This window comes from Leucoraja erinacea, chromosome 10 (genome assembly GCF_028641065.1).
Source record: "Leucoraja erinacea ecotype New England chromosome 10, Leri_hhj_1, whole genome shotgun sequence".
Taxonomy (NCBI): domain Eukaryota; kingdom Metazoa; phylum Chordata; class Chondrichthyes; order Rajiformes; family Rajidae; genus Leucoraja; species Leucoraja erinaceus.
This window is the reverse complement of record NC_073386.1, coordinates 26,015,831-26,028,802: the sequence shown is the minus strand read 5'-3', so window position 1 is coordinate 26,028,802 and position 12,972 is coordinate 26,015,831. Positions and strand designations below refer to the sequence as shown.

Genomic DNA, 12,972 nt, shown 5'->3' with positions numbered 1-12,972 from the left:
AATCAGCCACAAATCTACAAATGAATGACTGCCACCAAAGTGAAATATTTTAAAATTCCAACATACAGAAAGGGATTTTCTACTACCATTGGGAATAATTCTTCATACTAAGGAAATTTAGGATCAATTCATCAGTTTTGAAACAGGTAACTGATAATAGTTTCCTCAAATACTAAAATGGGATTAACTTAATTTTTCCAAAACCTTAAAAGTGTGATAATTAATTTCAGCTATCATAATACATCCGTACTATATCCAATTTGGAACAAATAGAATAATCAACCCATAATAAAGATAATTTTTTAATATCATCTTTAGGATGTGGACTTTGCTGGCAAGCCCAGCACTTATGACCTACCCATAATTGCCCCTGGACTGAAGAGACAATAAACTAGACTGGTAATGATAGCCAATTATTTCCCTGAAGGATTTTAGAGTACCAACAGGGCCTTTACAACGGTACAATTGTTTCACAATTAATATTAAAGAGACTGGCTTTTTTTTTTTTTAATTCCAGATTTATTTAATTACCTGAAATAAAATCCCCATCTCACATAATTGGATTCAAGCTTGTGTCTCGGGATCAATAGTCCAGACCTCTGGTTCCTAGTCAAGTAACTTAACCACTATACAACTATACCCAATATTTAACTGACCATTTTCACTGTGTAACCACTTATAAATAATTGTGTTACAGCTAAAAGCAGATTACATATAATAAAAGGGAAGCAAAATCTAAATTAAATGTTTTGGACACTGACACTGATAGATAATTCTTTACACGAATCATCTGCAGCAGAAGCTTGTAATCAGTTACTATTGTATTCATTTGAAATGCTCCTCTGACTCTTTTGTTTCCCATTTTTTAAATTATTCACCTCGTCGCCAACTCACGGTATGGGGTGACCGCCAGCATAATCAAGAAGGACTCTCACCCTGGTCACTTTCTCTTCTCCCCTCTCCCATCAGGCAAGCGGTACAGAAGTGTGAAAACACATTCCTCCTGATTCTGGGACAGTTTCTTCCCAGCTTTTATTAGGCAACTGAACCATCCCTTCAACAACTAGAGAGCAGTCCTGAGCTACGATCTACCTCATTGGAGACCCTCGGACTACCTTTAATAAGACTTTACTGGAGTTTTCCTGCACTAAACATTATTTCCTTTATCATGTATCTGTACACTGAGGACAGATCGATTGTAATCATGTATAATCTTTCCGCTGACTGGTTAGCATGCAACAAAAAGCTTTTCAATGTACCTCGTGTCAATAAACTATAACATTAAAACACTAGTCCCCAATGTTATGCCACTTTCGCATCCACTCCCTACATGCACAGGCCAATTTTACAGAGATCAATTAGCTTACAAATCCACGTGTTTGGGCAATGGGAGGAACCTGAAGCACCCAGAGGACACCCATGCGGTCACAGGGAGAACATGCAAACTCCACACAGTCAGCACCCGAGGTTAGGATCGAATCTAGTTTGCTGATGATGTAGGATAACACTTCTTGGTGTAGTTTGAATTAATTATTATTTTAATTACTGTACTAAACTGAACAAATAATGGTGGTATCTTGCTAACTGAAATACGTTATCATTGTGCTGCTTGTTCTTTGTAGTAGAGAAGCATTTGAAAATTCCAGATTTATCTAATTACATGAATTTAGATTCCCGACTGACATAGTAGAATTCAAGCTCTTATCTCAGGATCAGCTCTTTGGTTGCTGGTCAAGTTATTGAATTATCATTTTACTGGACAGAGTTCTGGCTACCACCTTCCATACCAACTAAAGAGATGTCACCACCAGACATCTTTCTCACTCAGTGTTCAAGAAGGAACTGCAGATGCTGGAAGATCGAAGGTACACAAAAATGCTGGAGAAACTCAGCGGGTGCAGCAGCATCTATGGAGCGAAGGAAATAGGCGACGTTTCAGGCCGAAACCCTTCTTCAGACTTTCTCACTCATCCCCTTCAGTATTGTAAAAGAAATAAAGAAACCATTCCTTTTGTGACTTTGTTTCACTCATCAACCATTACTTTCTCATGCCACTTTCCCATTACAACTACATTTTCACCACTCTTCTTCCCATCATCCAGGGATCCATGCAGCTTTTCAGGTAAAGAAGTGATTCACTTGTACATTTCCAGTCACATTTACTACTATTCACAGACTCCTCTCTATTGGAGAAATCAAAAGCAGGTTGGGCTGACAGGCTTGAGACGGGAAAAAGCTGAAAAAAAAAGAGGAAGAGAGATGGGGGTCCAGGGTGCAGAATCTTTTTGATAATTATACCTTGAAATGCCTGTTTACCCTTAATTTATACCGTTTTTTAAATTGTATCTTAAAATAACACATTTTACCCCAACAACTTTTCGTTTGACTCCTCCCATTTCCTCCAAATACAAGGCGTGGCTATGGGCACGCGCATGAGCCCTAGCTATGCCTGCCTGTTTGTAGGGTACGTCAAACAATCTTTGTTTGAGACGTACCATGGCCCTATCCCCAAACTCTACCTCCGCTACATCGACAACTGCATTGGTGCTACCTCCTGCACCCATACACAACTCACTGACTTCATCCATTTCACCACTAACTTCCATCCGGCACTCAAATACACCTTGACCATTTTCGACGTTTCCCTACCATTTCTAGACCTCTCTATCTCCATCGCAGGTGATAGACTGCTGACCGACATCTAGTTTAAAACCACTGACTCCCATGGCTATCTGGACTACACTTCTTCCCATCCTGCTTCCTGTAAGGACTCCATCCCCTTCTCCCAATTCCTCCTACGCCGCATCTGCACCCAGGATGAGGTGTTCCACACCAGGGCATCAGAGATGTCCTCATTCTTCAGGTAACGGGGGTTCCCCTCTTCTACTATAGATGAGGCTCTCACCAGTGTCTCTTCTATACCCCATAACTCTGCTCTCACTCCCCATCCCCCCACTCGTAACAAAGGCAGAATCCGCCTTGTCCTCACTTTCCACCCGTCACATACAAACAAATAATCCTCCAACATTTTCGCCACCTCCAACGGGATCCCAACACTGGCCACATCTTCCCATTTCCTCCCGTTTGCTTTCCGCAGAGACAGCTCCCTCCGTAACTCCTTGGTCAATTCGTCCCTTCCCACCCAAACCTCCCCTTCTCCTGGCACTTTCCCTTGCAACCGCAGGAAATGCTACACTTGTTGCTTTACCTCCTCCCTTGACTCCATTCAAGAACCCAAGCAGTCTATCCAGGTACGGCAGAGGTTCACCTGCACCTCCTCCAACCTCATCTGTTGCATCCGCTCTCTCAACAATTGCAACCTGGTATCTCGGTAGCTCAGCACTTCAACTCCCCCTCCCATTCCAACCATTCTGTCCTGGGCCTCCTCCATGGCCAGAGTGAGGCCCACCATAAATTGGAGGAGCAGCACCTCATATTTCGCTTGGGCAGCTTACACCCCAGCGGTATGAACATTGACTTCTCTAATTTCAGGTAGCCCCTGCTTTCTCCTCCCCTTCCCAGCTCTCCCTCAGCCCACTGTCTCCGCCTCTTCCTTTCTTCTCCCACCGCCCCCCCCCCACTGTCACAACAGTCTGAAGAAGGGTCTCGACCTGAAACGTTGCCTATTTCCTTAGTTCCATAGATGCTGCCTTGCCCACTAAGTTTCTCCAGCACTTTTGTCCACCTTTGATTTTCCAGCATCTGCAGTTCCTTCTTAAACATTTTACTTGCATGTCACTTCTTAATTTACACAGAAAATGTGTGACAATTATACCTTAAAATGACACCCTTGCTAGTTTACACTTAAGTCATATTGAAAATATTTTATATTACACCTACACCTACTTGTAACATGATACCTGTTCCTTGTTGGTTTACTCTAATTAGTTTACACAGGAAATTTTATAATTTTTTGTTAATTATAACTTGAAATGACACCATTTGCTTGCTTGTTTACCTTCAATTTATACTGTAATTTTTTAAAATTATACAATAACACATTTTACCAAATTGAACTGAGTACCCCAGATTGAACTCCCCACCCCAACCCCGGTACGGTAGGCCTAGGGGACAGAGGAAAACCGCTATTCTACATGTGCAGAGCTGAGCGCTAGCCGTAGAGAGGCGCATGCAAAAACGGTCGGCCCGCAACCGCGTACACGCTTTCCGCTAAAATCGACTCAGCGGATTTCCACGCACTCAACCATTGGCGCAGCGGCTCACTGTCTCACGGAAAGATTCAAGATTCAATTTAATTGCCACATGTACCAATTAAGGTACAGTGACATTTGAGTTACCACACAGCCATACTAAGTAAAAAGCAAAAATACACACAGACCATAAAATAAAGTTTAACATAAACATCCACCACAGTGGAATCAGCATTCCTCACTATGATGGAAGGCAATAAAGTTCAGTCAAACATGTTACTAGTACTACACCATCTAGCAGTGTTCTCATGGAATCATTATATGCCACCTTTAGTCTCTGCAACCTTGTCTTTCCGTAGTTCGACCACAGGTATGCAGTATAGAGTGGTGTGCAATATGCTCTGAACAGTGACATCTTCACCACATCTGTACATGCACCAAACTTCACAAGAGAATATTCGTCTGTACATACGGCATACATCGTTGCCTATAAATATCCTCATCATCTGTCATTTGTTCTGTAATAAAATGCCCAAGATATTTTACCTTATTACAGACACTAAGATTATTGTCAGACAATTTAAAATCAGGAAATTTTAGACATTTTTCCTCTTTGGTTCTACAGATCATAACAGCACTTACAAGCTTTATATTTAATATCATGTTCCACACCATACACAGAACATATAGTGAGGAGGTGCTGGGGACCAGCGTTAGATGGACTAAAGACCACAAGATCATCAGCATACATAATATGGTTCACTAAAACATTACCAATCATGCACCCAGTATTATAGGCTTTCAATTGTTTGGACAGATCATCAATATAAAGATTAAAAAGGACTGGGGACAAAATCCCCCCTTGTTTAACACCACTGCTAACTCCAAATGGGGCTGAGACCCTGTTGCCCCATTTTATTTGCATAGTCTGGTGGGCATACCAGTAAGCCAGAATTCTCACAATGTATTTAGGCACCCTCTTTGACTCATTTTAACAAACAGCTTTCTGTGATTAACACGATCAAAAGCTTTGGAAGCATTAATAAATCACATAAGAATTGAAGAGTTTTTGCCTCAATATTTGTTTACAATCTCCTTTACGGCATGTATGCACAAGTCAGTGCCATGTTTAGCTTTAAAACCAAACTGGTTATCTGTGGAGTTAACAAACTAATTTACTCTATCCAGCATAACTCTTTCTAAGACTTTTGACAATATTCTGGCTAAAGCTATGGGCCTGTAATTATTTAGGCTGCCTACTTTACCAGCTTTGTCCTTAACAGACAACATTGAGTCTGGTAACAACCCATGAATCATAAAGCCAGTAAAACAAATAGTAAGGAGATGAGCTATCCTCATACTCGCATACTTAAGATGTTCAGCAGAAATATGATACAAGCCACTTGCTTTGTTGTTGGACAGCTTGTTCATGGCATGATACACCTCATGTGATATAATCACCATTAAGTCATTATTCTCAATATTGTCCACCCTATACAAATCACCTTGGACACAGTTGAATAAAGTAATAGTAAAATAATGTTGTCGCCATAACTCTGTGATATTAGTTGTTCCGGAGATTCCACCTGCAGTGCATGGTAGAGATGTTTTGCAACTGGATAAGAGCCCTCACTTCTTTCCAAAAATCAGTAGCATTGTTAGCAGCTTCTCAGCCATGGAATCAGCCTTATATCTTGCATTAGTGAACTTCTTGTACTCAAACACAGGCCCCTGTCTGGGTCTACCTGCCATAGCCCATGATTTAGTAGCTTCACGGGCTTCAGCATGATACTCAGCTACATACTTATTGCAGCCAGGCCTGATGTTATGTGTCTTATTTTTTATGCTTGCAGTAGGGCTTACTGCTTACATATAAAGCGCTTACTATATCATTATACATGGAGCAGATCACTCTCCTATGCTTCATATCCTTACAATTAACATTACTACACATTATTGCATCTTTAGGCAGATGAATATTGCCTAAGGATTTATCTGTATGGGCATAATAGCCTAAGAGGTCTTCCTTTGTGAGGGATGACCAGTCCAGTTTTTCTTCTGGAGAATTGAAGGCTTCTTGCCGGCATTTGGGATGATTTTTTTAATATTACTTAGCCTTAGTCAGCGGTATCGCTATCACCTTGCCGTCAGAAGTTACTAGATGCATTGCAAAGCTTGTTGTGCTTATTTTGAACATTGCAGTGCCACAGAGAAAATATTGTACGATACAATAAAACTTTATTCATCCCCGGAGGGAAATTGGTCTGCCAACAGTCACAACACACAAGGTACACTAAAACTTGAAATTAAACATGAAAACAAAAAGAAAAAGACAAACGGCTGTTGGCTGGCTGCCGTGTGCTCAGCACTTTAACCAGAACGAACAAACAAACAAACGAACGCAGGCTTATCTCCTGGGCAGAGGATTCTAAAACTAGAGTGCCCCCCCCCCCCAACACAATGGCAGTCCTTTCCAAATGCATTTACAAGCGTGGCATCAGATGCGCAAATGTAATTTGGAGGTAATATCTTTCCTACATTGTGTGAAAATCGCTTGTTACTGTATCACAACTCTCCATTACAGTGCGATGTAAACATAAGTTTTGCAAGCATTCCAACAATCTGGCATCTGACTAACAGAATGAATTTTGCTTCTGAAGTAACAAAATTGTATTCATCATCAGTCAAATTTAATAATTTCCCTACATCACGTATCTTCAATATCTGCAGTAGACACTAAGAAAATTATTGATTTAGTGTTGGCAATTTTTTTTAATTGCCTACTGTTCTCAGCATTTAAAAACTGCAAAGCAAAATTTGAAAATATTTCTATTTATCTGAATAACATTAATTTGAAGCATTCAAAAACATCAAGGCACATTCCAAAGATGGATTGATAATGCAGCCAAATTTAAAGATAACATAAGGTAAAAGGGAGCAGAATGAGTGGGAGGGCTAATTAAAGACCACATTGTACAGATTATATTCGATTGATAACCTCAAGACTAATTTTATACAAAACTACTAGCTTTGCTCTTAATAGAGCTTCAAGGAGGCAGCTTCAAACCTGATGCAATATTTAATCTTGAATTGAATTCTACAGCACAATAACAATGCAACTACATTTCTCCGAGCTACCCATGAGGCTGCGTCATGCATTTGAGATCTGGTATGATGCTACAAGAGATAATTTCACATTGGAGCAGTCATGATATTAACATAATCTGATGTTGCATCATTAATAACCAGCAAAAAAGTGTGACGTTTACCCCTTACTATGCCTTCTCCAACTGTATTGGCATATCCATTAATAATACCATAGTAACCGAGCCAAATAAAACTTGCAATCTGAAGAAACTGTCATGTAAATTGTTTATTGATCAATTTACGGTGACTGCTGTAAGCACCCTTAGAGCAAAGAATGATCAGATGCTGACGGGGAATCTGACAAATGGTACTGGACAATTAAATATCAAATGTGTTTGTTGATGCTTCAGGCAAAAATATTACGTAAAGAGCTTTTGTTTTAGCTGAAATGTTATTGTACATTTTAATAATTTCCCTATTTTCATTCAGAATTTCTCAAACTGCTTAATATATCTACATGCCTTAGTAAATGTACAAAAATTGTGAAATATTTAATCTAACAGTAAATACAATTCTTTTATCTTGAAAAATAGCTACTGCGTGGATCCAGTAAAAATTCTGCATGACGTAACTGACCGACATCCAAAATAAAATCGTACACTGCCATAAAAATTGGCAAAATCTCTGCTTCTGAATAACAGTCTGAAAATACAGCAAGGGCACCATGACTTTGCAGATGTTGCTCACTTAATCTTAAAAACTGGTGCAATTAATACTTGCCTGGACCTCACTCGTTCGCTGCTTGATTGCCTCCTCTTTTTCTTTGATTTCCACTTCCACACTGCTTTTCTCCCTGGAAGACCAGCAGACAAGGCAGGTATATTTAAGGACATCAGCCACAACAGGAACAGCTAACCAGCTCCCGAATCCTTTCTCGCCCTTCAAATGCATCTTCTTACAATGGGAGGGAATGGGAAGGATATCAGTAATCTTTTAAACTACGTATAAAATGCCCAATTTCAGTGAGGAACCAAAATGCCTGATATCAGAATGGGTTCAGTGAAATACAGAGTCGAAAATCAATGAGACGATTTCTCACCACAAATGTCACTGTTGCTATGGAGCTGTTGGCTAATCGAAGCTAGAGCTTATAGGAAGAGGAGGAGCTAGAAGGATCATCCCACCATTAAACTACATTTTATTACAAGACTAAATTTTAAATAGCCAATACATGCACACTTTGAGGGTTATCAAAAATAAATAACAATACATCACATTTTTAAAAGAATAAATACAATCTTCAAAATTCCACATAAGCATTATTCAATTGTTTTTTTTATTTAGAGATTCTGACTGCACAAAAGCAACCCCTCATTAGAAATCTGTAATGTTGGTATGTTGTTAAATTTGCTTTCATGAATTATGGGTATTGTGGCCTTCTTGCATCACACACGAATTTCTTCATATGTATTCTAAATTTTACAATATCACACTAACAGCAGGAAATGCATGCATGATTTCATCTCGTAGTAAGTGCTCACTAACGAGAATCTCACAGGGCACAGGCATGGCTGACAATGTTATTTTGATCTGTCAACTCTCGAATCAACTTCATAGCAAACATCTGTCTCTTCTCTCCTCCCCCCACCCCAACCCCTGATAATTTTCAGACTCACCGGTCGTTGGGCGGAGAGCGGTGCCGTGGAGATTTTAAACAATCTCTTACTACTCGCATCATCTTTGCAGTACATTCTAACTCGGCACTCAGCTCAGCTTCACAAGTGTGGGGTTTAAAATCAAAAGCACATCAACTGAATGTCATGAGTGAATCCTATGACTGCATACCTGCATCATACAATCAGCAAAGGCTGATCTTCTCCAACTATCGCAAGCCTGCCCCCTCTCACTGCATACGCAGACAAGGGTTTCAGATTCTACAGAATCACTTCAGAAACCAGGAAATAGCAGTCACGTGGAAAACAACCTCGCCCGAGAGACGCTCCACAATGCATCTAGTTATTCATTTAGTTAGTAGCTGATGTAGTGAGCTTTGGGTAAAGGTGGGTGTTGGCAGGATGAAGGGATGCAAAATGATGTTCACAAATTTCCCAAAAGATACTTGAGATGTTTTTGTTTTTTTAAAGCATTAGGTTTTGCAGTTGGCTGGTATGTATAACTGTTTAATTACACTACAGAAGCAGTTTGCAAAGAGAACTCATTATATAAATAGAAAACAGCTACCAAGCCTGTGAGGCAGTGTGATTGGGTAATTTACTGTGGTGAAGGCAACACAGGGAGTGTGATGAATAGGTCATCTGAAATAAGGTGGTGATCAATAACAATAAACTAATGGCAGTTTGTTACGACAGGAAATGAAATGAAAGCATAAATCTTAAAAAATGGTTTCAGGCTTTTTTTTTTTTTAAACGTGCAACACTAATGTATCATTGCTCATTTGTAAATTTGTGGGGTGCCTCATACAAATATTAACAGCGACATTTATTGCATCTGGTTGACAAAAATGCTGGAGAAACTCAGGGGGTGCAGCATCATTTATGGAGCGAAGGAAATAGGCCTTTTCAGGCCGAAACCCTTCTTCAGACTGACATTGGGGGGGGGGGGGGGGCGGGGAGAAGAAAGGAAAAAGGAAGAGGAGGAGCCCGAGGGCTGAGGGAAAGCTGCGAAGGGGAGTAGACAGCAAGGGTAAAACGGAATTGGAAGAATTCAATGTTTATACCACTAGGGTGCAGACTACCCAAGCGGAATATGAGATGCTTTTCCTCCAATTTCCGGTGGTGCTTACCCTGGCCATGAAGGAGGCCCAGGACAGAGAGGTCGGATTCAGAATGGGAGGGGGTGTTGAAGTGCTGAACCACTGGGAGGTCAGGTTGGTTAATGCGGACCGAGCGGAGGTGTTCGGCGAAACAATCGCCAAGCCTACGCTTGCTCTCACTGATGTAGATCAGCTGACATCTAGAGCAGCGGATGCAATAGATGAGGTTGTAGATGCAGGTGAACCTCTGTCGCACCTGGAGTGACTGCTTGGGTCCTTGAATGGAGTCGAGGTGGGAGGTAAAGCCACAAGTGTAGCATGTCTTGCGGTTTCAAGAGAAAGTGCCTGGGGAGGGGGTGGTGCAGGTGGGAAGGGAAGAATTGACAAGGGAGTTGGGGAGGGAGCGGTCTTTGCAGAAAGCAGACAGGGGAGGCGATGGGAAAATGTGGCGAGTGGTGGGGTCATGTTGGAGGTGGCGAAAATGACGGAGGACTATTTGTTGTATGTGACGGCTAGTGGGGTGTAAGGTGAGAACTCGGGGGACTCTGCCCTTGTTACGAATGGGGGTGGATTGGGAGAGAGAGTAGTGTTACGGGGTATGGAAGAGACCCTGGTGCAAGGGGGGGGGGGGGGGGGGGGGGGGGGGAAATGGAGGAGGACGGCCAAAATGTTTTGTGCCTTCCACCACAGTGATAGATGTTTATGTTACATGTTGTGTCCTGTTTATGCATTTTATTATTTTGTTAACCCATCTTTATGCTTTGTATGGAACTGATTTTTAAATTATGTAAAGCTCTTTGGGGTCAATGAAAATTGACTATAAATGTGCTATATAAATAAACTTATTATTATTATATTATTATAAGTCTTTTGCATCTGGTTTACAGGCTGCCAAAATGTTTAAAAATATTCTGCAATAAATTAAAGATCATTGGATATAGCCGAAAGGTAACCATAAACTACAGATTATTTAGTTCTTTCTATAAAGCTATTTTCTTACCCCAAGTCTTAAATGGTTGACAAATAAGGTTCTGAGAATTACTGAAGATGGTAATCAAAAAGTTTTTTTTTGGACAAACGGTTTACTAGCTCTCACCAAAATGATGAAGATATTTATTATGCAGTTATCTCAATTTATTCTGTGATCAAATAAGGAAAGATCTATAAGTTGAGTTCAGATTGTCCTTCAGTCTTATGCCAAGGGCAATATTATTTTAATATAACTTTTTCAAAAAAATGATAGAATATACTTTAAAGTATCCAATGTAAGATACGAATCACAATACGGTAAACCCTTGTTTCTCCGAACCTCATAATGGATTTTGGTTATAACAGAGGAAATCTGTTGTAACCTAGGAGTCTGTTCGTATCAGGTAGGTCAGGAAACATTAGCATTTTAAGGTTACAAAAACACCAGGATTGAAAATAGATAAACCACCTCATAAAATGGAGATTTACTGTGTGCCTGATGGTTAATCTCTGTCAGCAGAATACCAAAAATCCAGTCCGGAGGAATGGAAAGGTGCCACGTACAGAGATCCGTGTCCAGTGAGCAGGTTGGTACTCGGGAGGGAGGAAAGGTGGGGGGGGAGAAAGAAGAAATAAAGCTGGGCTGAAAGAATTCTCTCCTCATGACTGGTGGAAAGATTGTTCGGCCTGAACACCCCATTCATGTTTGGAAACAATAAATATTTTGGGCTTGCTTGCAGTTTGATGAAGTTGGCCGATTGTCATTTAATGTTAACATTGCCAAGTGACATCTCTCCCTTGGAGCAGGGAATTGGAGAAATACCTTTAATTCTGGGATCTGGGGCTTGATGAGTCGAGACAGAATGGAGCAGCTGGTAGAGCCTCTGCCTCCAGCGCCAGAGATCCAGGTGCTATCTGCGTGCTGCTGTGGTTTCCTCCCACATCCCAAAGACGTAAGGGTTTGTAAGTTCATCGGCCTCTGTGTGTTGGGAGACTATTCATCTAGTGCAGGGGTGGGGAACCTGCGGCCTTCTAGGCCATTAAGTGCGGCCTTTTGAAACAATCCAAATTTTGTAGAACAAATCCTTTTATTTTTATGAATATGTTTTTGTTCGTTTTTTATTCTTTTTATTTTAATCTTAAAATTACCATAGTTAAAATATCAAAGAGTAAAAGAAGATTCAACTAAATAATCCTTCCCGACTGATGGCCACAATTAAAACATTAGCAAGTCATCAGGGTTATTTTAACAAAATAATGTACATTTTGAAGTACAGGTGCACAACCTTTTATCCGGACTTCCAAATAACGAAAAGCTCCAAATAGCGGACATTTTTTCAGTCCTTGAAGAAAGGTCCTTGAAGACGTTCACCGAGGGCGGCCCGGAGAGGTGACAGCGGAACCTCCGGTCGGTCCTCGAAGAAAGGGGAACTAAATCCCCATTCATAAAAGAGAAGGTGAGGGTATATTGCGCGAGAAGGTTAATAATTGACAATCTGCTGCTGCCTGCCCACTGAGTTAAAAAGTTCCCACGGTAGACTCACGATACACAGTGTATCGTGAGTCTTGCGTGGGAACTTTTTAACTCAGCGGGCAGGCAGCAGCAGATTGTTGCTCCCTTAAGTTTCACCCCACCTACACCCCTCTGCTTCCTGGCCATGTGTGTGACCCCTTCCCTCCCCTCTCCAGCTCCCCGCCCATTGCACCGGCGCGGGGACTTTGCACTGTCTTCACGTCGGAGTTGCCAGCAGGTCAGTGCCAGTCACTGGAGACGTCAGGACCAACGGGACACCAGCCCCCAGGCCCACTGCAAGCGCGAAGATCCCAGAGACCCACAGCCAGCAGCAGCCCAGCCCCATTCCAACTCCAGAGGAACACGCTCCCCGTAGGGACCGAAGCTGATGGTGTGCAAGGTACGTCTTGGTCTTGGGGTTGCGGATGAGGGGGTGCAGCTCGGGCTGTGGCATCTCCGGCCACCCCCCTGTACAGGAG

General features: G+C 41.4%; 1 protein-coding gene across 4 annotated transcripts in view; it reads right to left on the bottom strand.

The window, feature by feature from the left end:
* The window catches only part of eps15 (epidermal growth factor receptor pathway substrate 15), a 130,651-nt gene that overhangs the window by 43,413 nt on the left and 74,266 nt on the right, over positions 1–12,972 (bottom strand). For all 4 annotated transcript variants that reach the window (XM_055641782.1, XM_055641781.1, XM_055641778.1 and 1 more), the window contains exon 13: positions 8,019–8,091. In XM_055641782.1, coding sequence (XP_055497757.1) covers positions 8,019–8,091 — 73 coding nt within the window. The remainder of the gene's footprint in view (positions 1–8,018; positions 8,092–12,972) is intronic.